Source organism: Macrobrachium rosenbergii, chromosome 6 (genome assembly GCF_040412425.1).
Source record: "Macrobrachium rosenbergii isolate ZJJX-2024 chromosome 6, ASM4041242v1, whole genome shotgun sequence".
Taxonomy (NCBI): Eukaryota; Metazoa; Arthropoda; class Malacostraca; order Decapoda; family Palaemonidae; genus Macrobrachium; species Macrobrachium rosenbergii.
In genome coordinates this window covers 42283043-42296067 of record NC_089746.1, presented here as the reverse complement: position 1 = coordinate 42296067, position 13025 = coordinate 42283043, and the positions used below count along the sequence as shown (strand labels likewise).

Below are 13025 nucleotides of genomic sequence, written 5' to 3'. Positions count from 1 at the left end.
GAATGGAAACACTGGAGGACTCTAGCAAGTCACTCCCCAATGTCACTTCATTATAACATTCTAACCCTTTCTGCAAGGACCTGTCTGAGGAGTCTGTTGTGGCTCAATTAGTAAGCTGGCCAACAGAACTGTACAGTGTACACTCTCCTGGGAAAAGGGAAATTCATGAAACAAAAAACCCAAAACTTCTCTTCACCCAACCCAAAAAAGGCCCGCTATGAACAAAAATCATATAAGCCTTCAGTCACCCCCCAAAAGTTTTCCTCAAAAACAGGTAGGAGGTCAAAGGGACAACTTCCTAAAAAGGGACAACAACAACAGCAAGGACATCCCTTTCACAGGGGCCAAAGACACTCCTATAGGGGAAAAGGAAAAGGGCAAAGGAAGAGGAAGAGGTGGATCCCAATAGGAACTGGACGGTCCGGGGTCGACTTCGACGACACCACAGCATTATTTTCAATGGGCTGGGGTAGAAATGGTCTCATTACCCCCTTTCTTGAAAGGGGTTCCTCCAAAAACCATACCCCTCTCTGGAAGATTACACGCAGCAGGCCCTGTTAAAGGGAACCATGGAGAAACACATGTATATTCGCCAGCAAGCACGTCTCCTCAGTGATCCCAAAAAGGATTCCTCTGAATGAAGAGTGATCCTCGATCTACCAATACTGAACAAGCACATTGTTTGCCAAAGGTTTCAGATGACTACCGTTGCCAAAGTACATTCAATCATTCGACAAGGGACCTGGACAGCTTCTATAGATCTGAAAGATGCATACTGGCATGTCCCTAGGGTTCAGGATAGGGAAAGATACGTACAGGTTCAAAGTCATGCCCTTTGGGCTAAACATTGCCCCCCCCAAAAAGGATTTTGATAAAATTAGCACCAGTAGTGGTTTGAGAACCACACAAGAAGGAATACAACTAATAGCCTACCTAGACAATTGGTTAATCTGGGGGCCCACAAGAAGAGAGTGCTTGAGAAACCTAAGAGCAGTGGTCAACAGACTCAAGTCAAAAGGTTTTCTATTACAGTAATTGGAAAAAATCCCGCTTCACGCCCAGCAGACGTTTTCAGTGGCTGGCACCGTGTTGGGATTCTCTCTATGGCCAGCTGTCTCTCTCCATTAATACTCTAAACAGAATAAGGAAAGACCTCAAAACGTTTCTTGCGCAGCCCAGAGTTTCCCGACGGCAATTAGAATGTATGATGGGCCTGGTGCAGTTCGCATCATTAATACAATATATCCAATACTCAGATTAAAAAATGTAAACAAATTCAGGCTATCACATGCAAGAAAAAAGATGCAAGACCGACCTCATCAAAAGAATCAAAGAGTTCGGGAGATATTTCAGCCTTGGACCTGGAGGAGTCTCTGGCAAAACAGGTAACCCTGACTCCTCAGTCTGTACGAGTGACAATACATATAGATGCCTCGTTGACAGGTTGGGGAGAACATTGGGAGGATTGCCAGGTGGCAGGGAGGTGGTCAACTACTCTGAAGCATTATCATATCAATTTTGTCTCTCAAAAAACTCAAACCTCCAAAAGGGACACATTTTGTTGGTTCTAGACAACATGACTGCAATGTTCTGCATCAAGAGATTGGGATCACGTTCGTCTCCTCTCAGTATGTTAATGCTAGCCATCCTTCGGATGGCACGAGCAATGAAGTGGCACTTGCCTGCAATTCATCTCACAGGGTCTCTCAATGTAATAGCAGACTCTATATCAAGGAAAAAAACAGAGTCAATAGAGTGGATGTTGGACAACCACTCCTTTCAAACAATAGCCAACAAACTTCCACAACTGGAAGTGGACCTGTTGGCCACGTACGAGAATCACAAACTTCCAGTGAGCGTGTCTCCGAACTTGGACAATCAAGCAACAGCAAGAGATGCCTTCCTACAAGACTGGAATAAATGGAAGACAATATACCTTTTTCCTCCACTGTCCCAGATTTCGAACCTTCAAACGAACAGCTTATTTAATAGCCCCAAATCGGCCAAACAGGCATTGGTTCCTATTACTCCAACAATGGGCAAAGAGATCAATTCCAATACCGTCCACTGTTCTATCCCAGACAGTAGGAGTGAAAGTCGTCTAAGCATCTTCCTTTCAGAGACGAGACCTTCATGTGTGGATTTTTGAAATATTGTCTAACATGAAAATAACTCACCCAACATTGCTAGGTACCTGGTGCAAAAACTATGGACACCATCTATCTGACCATACCAATCTGTATGGAAAATATAATTAGATTATATCCATGCTGAGAACCCAGTTGAGATTTCTATGGAAACACTTTTAAATTTTCTCATATACCTTTTTGAAGACAAATGCCTTGCTCTTACAACAATCATGGCATAAAAGGAAGCATTAATGGAACCCTTGCTTTATGGATTCTGGATTGACTCTAGTATAGAAATTGTCACTTCCCTTCCCCGGACTTTCGCATTACAAAGACCTGCTCCTGACAAGTTTCCAATGGTCCTTGAATAAAGTGCTTAGGTTTCGGTCAACCCCTCAATTCAGCGGACCCAATACAACCAAAATCACATTCTGCAAATGGTGATCTTGATTGCTCTAGCACCAGGAGCTCATATTAGTGAATTGGGCTCTCTTAGATGGGGGTGATACATCACTCAAACAGCTGACTATCAGTTATTATTGTCCCCTGACCCATCACTCTTAAACAAGAATGAGAATCCTTCAAGAAGAAAACCTATTTTAATAAGAAAACTCAATTTAGCTTACAAGACATGATGCCTGGTTCAAGCGCTTACGGTGTACCAAGAGGTTATAGCAAACATCCCAGAGGGTCCTATTTTCCTACACCCTAGCACAAACAAACCACTCTCTCTAATAGGGCTGAGAATAATTTTAGTGCCCCCTCATTAAAAGGCAAATCCACACTCCTTTCCTAGGTCACATGATATTAGGAAAGTAAGTTACGTTGTTGGCCTTCTTCAGAAATCTCTTTCAAAGAATCTCCGAATTCACAAGGTGGTCATCAGAAACAGTAATCTTAAAATATTATAGCCAGAAGCTCATACAAATTTGACTACACTGTGTATCAGTAGGTGGTATGGTTAGTCCTGACCCCATAGGTGCTACAGTGGAAAACCAGGGGTCTTCTTTATGGGTGGTTATGCTAACTATTCCTGGGGAAAGGTGTGACAATGCTGCAACAAAATCCAGTATGCTTAGGTAAGTAACTGTAGAACCATATCCTAAAACATAAGTTCGTGTTTAGTTTCTTGTTCTTTGTTACCAAAACCTGAGGGGTATTTGGAATAAAGAATGGGCCTGGAAACTTGTGGCTTGACCTGAGAGCAGAAATGTTTTTTTTTTGGGTTGTTTGGATTAAAATTTGAGAGCTTAAGCCATTTCATCACCTGTCAATTTCTTTTTAACGCTCCTTGAAGACGATACAAGTGACAACGCTATCAAAAATAAGATTTTGATGTAGGAATAACCCATTTTTGGTAGTCGCTGTTGAGTCCTTAAAACCCACCCACTTCCCTGACAAAAAGGCATGGAATTTGGGCGAGGGATCATCTTGCATTGACCAACAGAAAGTAATGGTTTCTTGGTCTTCCGTGTCAGTCTGTTGTTGACAACATGGTGGACTGTACATGCACAATAATCACTTCCTCTTCTTGCAGGTTTTGGCGAAGGAAAGAACTAAGGTACAGCTTCGCTCTACAATAAGGAAAGAGCCCTATTATCTTCGAGTCCATTGCACACCCCATCATGTGTTATAGTGTTTATCATTGCGACACAATACCTAGCCACGAGACCAACTAACAGAGAATATTTTGACATTAGTTTGGTCACCATGGAGCTCTGAGAGACCCATGGAAGGTATTCAATTGACGACTCAACAGTGACTACCAGAACTAGGTTTTCCTACGTTAAAACCCGTCTTTTAGTATGTATTACTTTTTGCAGTATGTCATGAAGAGGAAAATCATAAATGTGTGGTAAAAAAACAAAGGAGAGCAAAAGAGTCAATATAATTGTAAAAATTAAAAGACAGCAAAAGAGCCAATACAATCACATTGAAATAAAAGATGCATGAAAGAAACTACACTTCTCCACACAAGAAAAGTGATGACAATACCATTTGTAAGCTTGCAAAATCCAAATCACTTCACATCTGTACTGAATAACCCTACATCAATGTACTTAATTTATGTCATTTGTGATTCACTGTGATCTTACCCTATCTAAATCTTGGTTCTTATAGTACCTTAAAAACAATGGTTCCCAAATTTTTTGTAACTACTTCAATTTGTAATACTGTGCATTAATTTAAAATTAAGTTTTAAATGTATGCAATATGGCACATTTAAAAATTTCCTTGAGTAGTACAGTATAAAGGAAACTAACTGCTTAAGGCATTAGAAGGGGGGAGATGAGAAAACCAAAACTTACTCTCTTAACAGCACTAACATCCATTCTGATTACATACCCGAGTATATAAGAACAACCTAAGAGATGTACCTAGACATGAGGCCATACCTGCTGTTGGTGTGATGGCCCAAGCCTGAGTTCTGTGTATATCTCCTCTCTGAAACAGTACGCCTCCTTTTCATTCCAGTAAGTGTTCTCGTCATCATCTCGCCCACTGCACAGCAGAGCAAAACATCAATAAAGGCAAACAAAACTAACGACAACAAATAAGAGGGACCATATGGTAAAAGTAATGATGTTTGTATTCACACGACAGTGCAATACAGTAAATAAACTAGTGAGAAATTTAACTGTACACAAAAATATACAACGCAATTTACAAAAAAGCAAAAGTACTGTAAATGTTCAGCCCCAAGTAACATGAAGTTACAAACTAACAGAACAAGTATGACACATGCACGTACATAAAAGTTTTATATTTACTGTACTGTATTTTACATCTGCACTTGAGAGCATCTGACTAGTACTCAAAATGAAACAATTAAAAAAAGTAAAGATTTTTCTTTTACTTTTACCATATTGAACATCAATCAAGACAGTCCAAAATTACATGCAGATACCGTATTAAGCAAGCCAACCCATATTTAGTTAATTAAATGTACAAAGGCTAGTTTTTCAATGATCCTTTAATCTTATCATTCCATAATAATCAGACAAGACCTGAATAGAAGCAAAACCTCTTCACTCACCAGAGCTCATAACCATTTTCCACAGGTGAAGAATATACTGAATTAGTTTGACTTTCCTTTTTAAGATAATCATTTAAAAACATGAAAATCCCATATAAGAATTGTAACTTATATCAAGATGACCAATAACATATATAAAAGTATATACCTGTATATATATATATATATATATATATATATATATATATATATATATATATATATATATATATATATATATATATATATATATATATATATATATATAAAAATCTGGCACCTTGTAAAGACTGAATTTCATAGCATGTAAAAACAGGCTAATGGATTTCAAATTCCATCATCCTTCTTTTGTTTGATTAAAAAATAACAAAGCCAAATAAGGCATTGACAACCATAAAATGATGTACTGGAACCAGTGAGTGAAAAAGGTCTGCCATTATCTAAAGAAAATAAAACTATATCTGATTATGCAAAGTTTCCATACTGAGCAGTAAAGAAAAAATCAGTACAGAACTCATTAAAGTTTACTACATAATTGCACAAAACACTGTCACAAAAATAATCTAAGGTAACATACTAAAGTCAGCAAATAAATTAACACAAACTTGGAGAAAATTACCATACTCATAATAGATAAAACCACTAGGAAATTGATTACTGTACCAACATAAAGGATTAAATCTTTAAAACCTGTAATACACATACAAAGCACATACCAAATAATTTATAATTAGTTACACAAAAATCTATTTGCATTAAAGAAACCAAAGTCATGATTACATACCACAAAATTCATAAAAATGACACCATGTTACTGTTTTTGGAATATGCAAATATTTATCATTACCCAAGAACAGCCTAATACTACAAAAAAAAAAAAAAAAAAAAAAAAAAAAAAAAAAAAAAAAAAAAAAAACCCATAGAACACTCGTGCGCCGAGTCAGACCTGCAATTTTTCTCAAAAACCCATAGAACAAGGATTTGCTGAGAGCAGAAATATACCTTATCTTGTAATGCCAACCAATTAACCCTTAAACGCCGAGCCTCTATTTACAAAAGGCGTTCGGGAGTTACCGCCGAAGCGGAAAAAAAGTTTTTTCAAAAAATCACAGCACGCTTAGTTTTTAAGATTAAGAGTTCATTTTTGGCTCCTTTTTTTGTCATTGCCTGAAGTTTAGTATGCAACCATCAGATATGAAAAAAATATTATCATATATAAATACTGGAATATATGACAGCGCAAAAAAAAAAATTTCATATATAATTGTATACAAATCGTGCTGTGAGCAAAACTGTTAAAGCTAATGAGTTATTTTTTTTCGTTGTATTGTACACTAAATTGCGATGATTTTGGTATATAATAAATTGTAAAATGATTAAAGCAACACAGAGAAAATATTATCACAAAATGATGCACAAATTTGTAATGCGCGGACGTAAAAAGTTTTTTTTCTAAAATTCACCATAAATCGAAAGATTGTGCTAGAGACTTCCCGTTTGTTGCAAAATGAAGGTAATTGATTGAACATTACTAGACTGTAAGTGTTTTAGCTTACAATTGCATTTTTCGACCATTTTGGTCGAGTTAAAGTTGACCGAAGGTTGAATTTTTTCTATTTATCGTGATTTATATGAAAATATTTCAAAACTGATAAAAGTTACAACCCTGAGTTATTTTTTGTTGTATTCTACATGATATTGCGCAAATTTTCAAGCATAACACTTTATGTAAGGCCTAATATAAAACGGTGCGAAAATTACGACAAGGTGACCAAAGAAATTCTGAGATTTTCGGCCGAGTTACCACACGGACGTAAGGGAAAAGTTTTTTTCAAAAATTCACCATAAACTGAAATATTGTGCTAGAGACTTCCAATTTGTTGCAAAATGAAGGTAAATGATTGAATATTACTAGAATGTAAGAGTTTTAGCTTACAATTGCGTTTTTCTACCATGTCGGTCGAGTCAAAGTTGACCGAAGGTTGAAATTTTGGCACTTATTGTGATTTATATGAAAATATTTCAAACCTGATAAAAGCTACAACCATGGGTTGCTTTTTGTTGTATTTTACATGAAATTGCACAATTTTCATATATAAAACTTTATGTAAAGGCTAATATAAAACGGTGCAAAAATTACGACAAAGTATCGAAAGAATTTCTGAGATTTTCAGCCGAGTTACCATTCGGACATAAGGAAAAAGTTTTTTTCAAAAATTCACCATAAATCGAAATATTGTGCTAGAGACTTCCACTTTGTTGCAAAATGAAGATAAATGACTGAATATTACTAGAATATAAGTTTTAGCTTACAATTGCGTTTTTCAACCATTTCGGTCGAGTTAAAGTTGACCAAACGTTGAAATTTTGCCACTTATCGTGATTTATATGAAAATATTTCAAAACTTATAAAAGCTACAACTATGGTTTTTTTTGTTGTGTTCTACATGAAATTGCACACATTTTCATATATAAAACTTTATGTAACAGCTAATATAAAACTGTGCAAAAATTATGACAAAGTGACGAAAGAATTTCTGAGATGCGTCGCTGATGCTTTCTAGTGGGAGAAGAAAGAAATTCATGCATGTGCAGCTGGATCACGCTTGTAAACAAAACAACAGCGTGATCCGTGAACTCCCAGCATCCCTCAAGGCGCGTGATTTAAAATTTTTCGCAAACTAGGCCTACAAGTATTTTTCCGTGAATATTTAAAAAAACTTTTTGTAGTCGACGTACCGTACGTCCACTTGGCACCCGACAGACAATTTAAGTTGACGTACAATACGTCCAGTCGGCGTTAAAGGGTTAAGAAACCCCAGGTATTTCATTTAGAACAATAACTGAAATTTTCCTGTATTGTGAATACACACAAAATCACAGTACAGTAGGTAATGCTGCTTTTAACCAATTTTCTCTTAGCCATGCCTAGCGAATCTAGGCTGGTCTAAGCTAAGTCGAGAGGTTGCACAGCCTAAGCCATCAAAGCTAGGCAAGACAGAGTTGGAGAAGTATTTTTTGTGACTAATTTGGTATGAAATGACAGTAATAAGTTACTATGTACATAATATAAAAATAAAGGATACAAAATTTACTGCACTTCATGTAATTTTAACTGTAGGATGTTTAAGGAACACGTAGGTAATTTTCTAATCACTCCCCAAAAAAGTTAAAACTACCAAACCAACCAGAAAAAGTTTCCATGGGTTTCCTGATACTGAGAGCACATGAATCATACAATTTATTTTACATAGTAGCCTGGCATTCTGATATAAAGAATATCATATATGACAAACACTTTTTGTATATATGTTACACAAATTTTTGTCCATCTAGTCTCCTAGCTGAATCATGAAAAAATCTATATTCTTTTATCAACACAAAGGGAAAATCTTTGAAGTCCAACAAAATACCATACTTTACTACCAACACACAAAGTTCTCTTTGCACCACGTAAATAAAATGACTAAGGAATTATCAGTAACAGGGAAAATCTTTGAAGTCCAACAAAATACCATACTTTACTACCAACACACAAAGTTCTCTTGTACCACATAAATAAAATGACTAAAGAATTATCAGTAACTTCCATGTACAGTAACAATTATGCTTTCCACTATAAAATGACCAGACAACACATAAAACGAAGAAAAGCAAATAACGTCGTCAATACATTCTTAATACAATAGACTGGAATTTTAAACAAAATATTACCATTCCAAGATACACATGTACTAAAAACAAGATTCTACAAAATCAAAGCGTGTTTAGCCATGCATGCAGTCAAAACACCCACATGAAAACAGTAAACACATACACTCACGCCCAACATAAAAAACAAATACATGAAAAGCAACACAAAAAAGTAAAACGAATTAGCATACATTCCCCATCATACAATAAAATGTACCTCCTTGGGTTTGAGTGTCACATAACAGAGAGATTCATAAACAGCCTCCTCAGAATTATGCCTCCTACGAAGAGGAAAACCCAAAGCCGTGTGATCACTTCCATATCGGACTACGTCATTTTCATTAGAAGCCATGGGCGATGCATTTGAAGTCTCCACATTGTGACTGTTTTATGAAACAAATTGTAATGTCCTCCACGAACAGAAACCATATTATTGCATATATAAAGTACATACCATTCCACTACCAACAAAGACATACAACAGTTTTTTATTTTAGTAACATATACTGTAAACTTACTGGTAATATACATACACTGAGATAGGAAAATCTGACTAAAATGACAAGAATACGGTCATCAAATAATAAAAAACTGCTAAACCAAAGGGAACACAATAAGAAAACAAGGACTGTGGAAGTATAACTTTCATAAAAAATATACAAACAAGTTTTAAAAATAGTAATTTTTAAAGTGCACGCCCACCCTTCATTTACAATAACCCATAGTCACTGACTTCCCAAATCCTGGACATATCATTTCTTAATCAAAAGATCATCTTGTGGCTGGGTGGCCATCACAGGACACAAGCCCCAGGGGATCCTGGGTTCCAGTGTTCATGTAGTCTTGGTTATAGCTGTGAGCAATCAATGGGTCAGGAGGTAGGACATTTGATGTAAAAGGGTTTAAATTGATTTTGTTTTAAAAAATACATTTGTATCATAGTAAATCCACCATTTACACTGGATAAAATTATAATTGAAGCAAGAGGAACAAGATGCTTTATAAAACCCATAGAACACCTGACTGGAGCCAATGATTTAATTTCAGGCTCATGAGATTGACATTAGTGAGGAAACCAAAGCTCCAAAGTGAACAAGGAGTTATAAAAGAGAGATTGAAACTCTGCAACAGACATTACATTATGAGTTTGTAAACACAAGATAATACAGATCTTGAAGAAATAAAATGATGCACTATACAGAACTGTGCTACTATCAGGTTGAGGCAAAAAGTATCTGACTATCCTTGCCTTGAAGGATGACATCCCAAAAAGAGTGGAGGACTAAACAGATCAAGATACTGAATGACTATGACCATTTCAAATTGAAGCAGGGAGAAGATTAAATTCTGCTAGATTCAGTGTTAGTGTAGGTAACAGTCTCTTGTTCATACTGCTGCATAGGCATCTCCAAACTAAAAGATTCCAATCTCTAGTTCTGTATGACTTTTAATGAGTTGGTTCCTGCCATCACATTTCAACAGGCACTATAGTTCCCACTGAGCAACAAACGAATATTAGCAAAGAATGGGGCAGCACTAATGAGTCTAACACTGGTTAACTGTTAACTTATAATGGGCCAGAATTCATAAAATCCAAGATGACAAAGTAAGCAGGTATAAACTCCATCAGTCGGAGACAGAGTCTACACCAGAAAAAGTTGATATCTTACAAATTACTCTCCAGGAAAAGCATGAGTGAAATAGCAGAATATAATAATGAAGAAATTAATAGTTGCATGATGAAAGTATTTACTGTAATAATAAAAAAAAAACTCAGCTATGACCACAATCAGAGCTTACGGTCACAATGTACGTACATCAAAAAGTGAGGTTATTAAATATCTGAAACTTAGGGTCCATAAGGGTGCATATGTGGTAACATCCATCCAGCCAGCAGATGAAGATCTTTTGAAATGAGAATGTTGCATATCAGATTCATGGCGACAAGAGTGAGAGCTAAAGTAAATCATGGGGTTTGTTGTGAAACAAGAAAAGACTCACCAATATTAAATACATCATTACTGTTCATAAAAGATACAAGTAGGATAATATATCCCATTTAAAAAAATATAAACTAAAGGCATGCAATATACCTCATGATGATTAAATCCTTGAGAAAAAATTCTGAAATACTTGAAATCTAATTTTATAACATCTTTAATTAAAATTGCACAACACTCTTCCCACAATGGACAGCTAAACCTAAACTAGACATATGACAATTCTACGTTAGAATTTACAACCAACGATTCATTAAAAAATTCAAAAGCCTAAAACATAAAGGTATTGTTTTGAAGGCCGAGTGGTCATTTTAAGAAATTATACAGTAAAAAAAAAAAAAGTTGAAACTCTACCTTCTTGCCTAAAAAATTTGTTCTTGAAGAAGAACTGAAAATTGACAACGTAAGTTGAATAAGTCAGACAACTAAGTGGGAAGGGAACAAAGTATATGGATAAAATGTCATGGTCAGAAAGCAAAACAGTTGGGGGTTGCAAGGCTGCAGAAAAATACTGAACTAAAGCAACTCAACTTTTAAATCACGATTAGAATTTTATTTTTTACTTATGCAGCATACGCAGTCCAAGATGGACAAGAAGTGAGTGCAAAATGACTTTTAACATCAAAGTGGTGATTTGTGATGGGAGAGACCTTGGGCTCCACACTAGAGATGTAACAAGTCTCCTTTGCCAAGCACTCATCCTTTAACTCTATCCAAGATGCAGAGATGCATATCAATCTAAAGGGCTGAAATGAGGAACTCTGTCTCAGACCTACTGCCAGAAACGGGAACATTTAGTCCCAACAGTTGCTCACATGAAAGCCATAGGTGATTTTGACATGTAATACAAGGACCAATTCCAAGTATGGGAGGTCTTATGTATCATTCAGTAACTAAAACCAAGCATTTAAGTATATATAATTATAAGAGAATTTATAACAAAAAATCCTAAATCTACGGGAAACATGACAAAATACAAACTCCTATTTAATACTTCATAGAAAATATATTGTCCACAGTAAACACCACAACATAAATTGGAAAAATGACTCTCCAACTAAGAATAAAGTTTTGGAGGATTATCAGTATGGTTCCTGCACACACACAAAAAATATCAAATTGAAAACAAAATTCTGGAGTAGTATGGTTCCTGCAAACACAAAATAAAAAGGCATAATTTTCAAATAAATAAGAACACAATGAATATTTCCTCCAAGATGCAATACTCACTTCATAATATCTCTTGGTAGTTCTGAATAGATGTCATCATCATCTCTGCCATCTTGCTCTGCTGGAAAGCCTCTGGAATTGAGAAAATAAAAAGCATATAGTGTATACCATGAGAAGACAAATGCAGGGTCTTTTATAAATACATTACAGTATAGCATATATAATGATAAACTAATTGTATATTTAAAGAAATTTGTCTATTTTCATGGCTTTTCAAGATTGCAGTCCCAGCTGTTTAGGAAATTCTTCAGTAATTTATATTATTTATGAGAACTTGCTACAAATTTGATACACAAAGGTTAAGTGTAATCCACACCAACACATTAACAATTACAAAAACTGACAGATAATTTGGATAAAAAGGATATACAATTCAAATTCCGTTGTCCTAATAATCAAACTGGATAGTTACCTACAAGCACAAACTAGAATCACTGTGGCAATATCTTCAATTTGAAATGAAGATTGCATTAATTCTAAATTGAAGACTGTATCAGTTCTATGTTTGATAGAATCTAGCTGTTTCATTAAATTTTGGCTGCTCTGTCAAGTATCACAATTTCCTTTACTCCTACAGAGGCAGAGCTCCAACACATTTCAGAACAAATATACTGATTGTACAACATGAAATGAATACAGTTTGAGGTGGCTCTAAAGGGCTTCAAATAAAGAATAAAAGAGTTTGAAGAATATGAAATTTCACTTACTCTACTTCAAGTCGCTGTGCCTTTGCAGATTTACTTAGCCTTGATAGAGTATGGAGTACCTGAAAAAGATAAAAATGACATTTTTATGATAAAGTTTTATATATACTTACCCAGTAACTACTTAACTAAGAGTTTCTACTCGAACGGCAGTTAGAATTCTGAATTCCGCGGTAGCGATTCTTTTGTTTTGTGTAGGTGACTATGCCCCACCCACTTTCGGGGCAAGACAGAGTAACAACATCACCACCAC

The 13025-nt window shown here is 35.7% G+C and overlaps 1 protein-coding gene across 10 annotated transcripts in view; it reads right to left on the bottom strand.

The window, feature by feature from the left end:
* Positions 1 to 13025, bottom strand: part of LOC136839474 (protein vav-like) — a 77377-nt gene that overhangs the window by 45038 nt on the left and 19314 nt on the right. For 5 of the 10 annotated variants that reach the window (XM_067105563.1, XM_067105557.1, XM_067105559.1 and 2 more), the window contains exons 3-5: positions 12776 to 12834; positions 12069 to 12140; positions 4526 to 4631 (exon numbers count right to left, since the gene is read on the bottom strand). In XM_067105563.1, coding sequence (XP_066961664.1) covers positions 4526 to 4631; positions 12069 to 12140; positions 12776 to 12834 — 237 coding nt within the window. Of the gene's footprint in view, positions 1 to 4525; positions 4632 to 9055; positions 9222 to 12068; positions 12141 to 12775; positions 12835 to 13025 lie in introns of all 10 variants that reach the window. The other 5 variants (XM_067105556.1, XM_067105558.1, XM_067105560.1 and 2 more) reach the window with 1 other exon arrangement.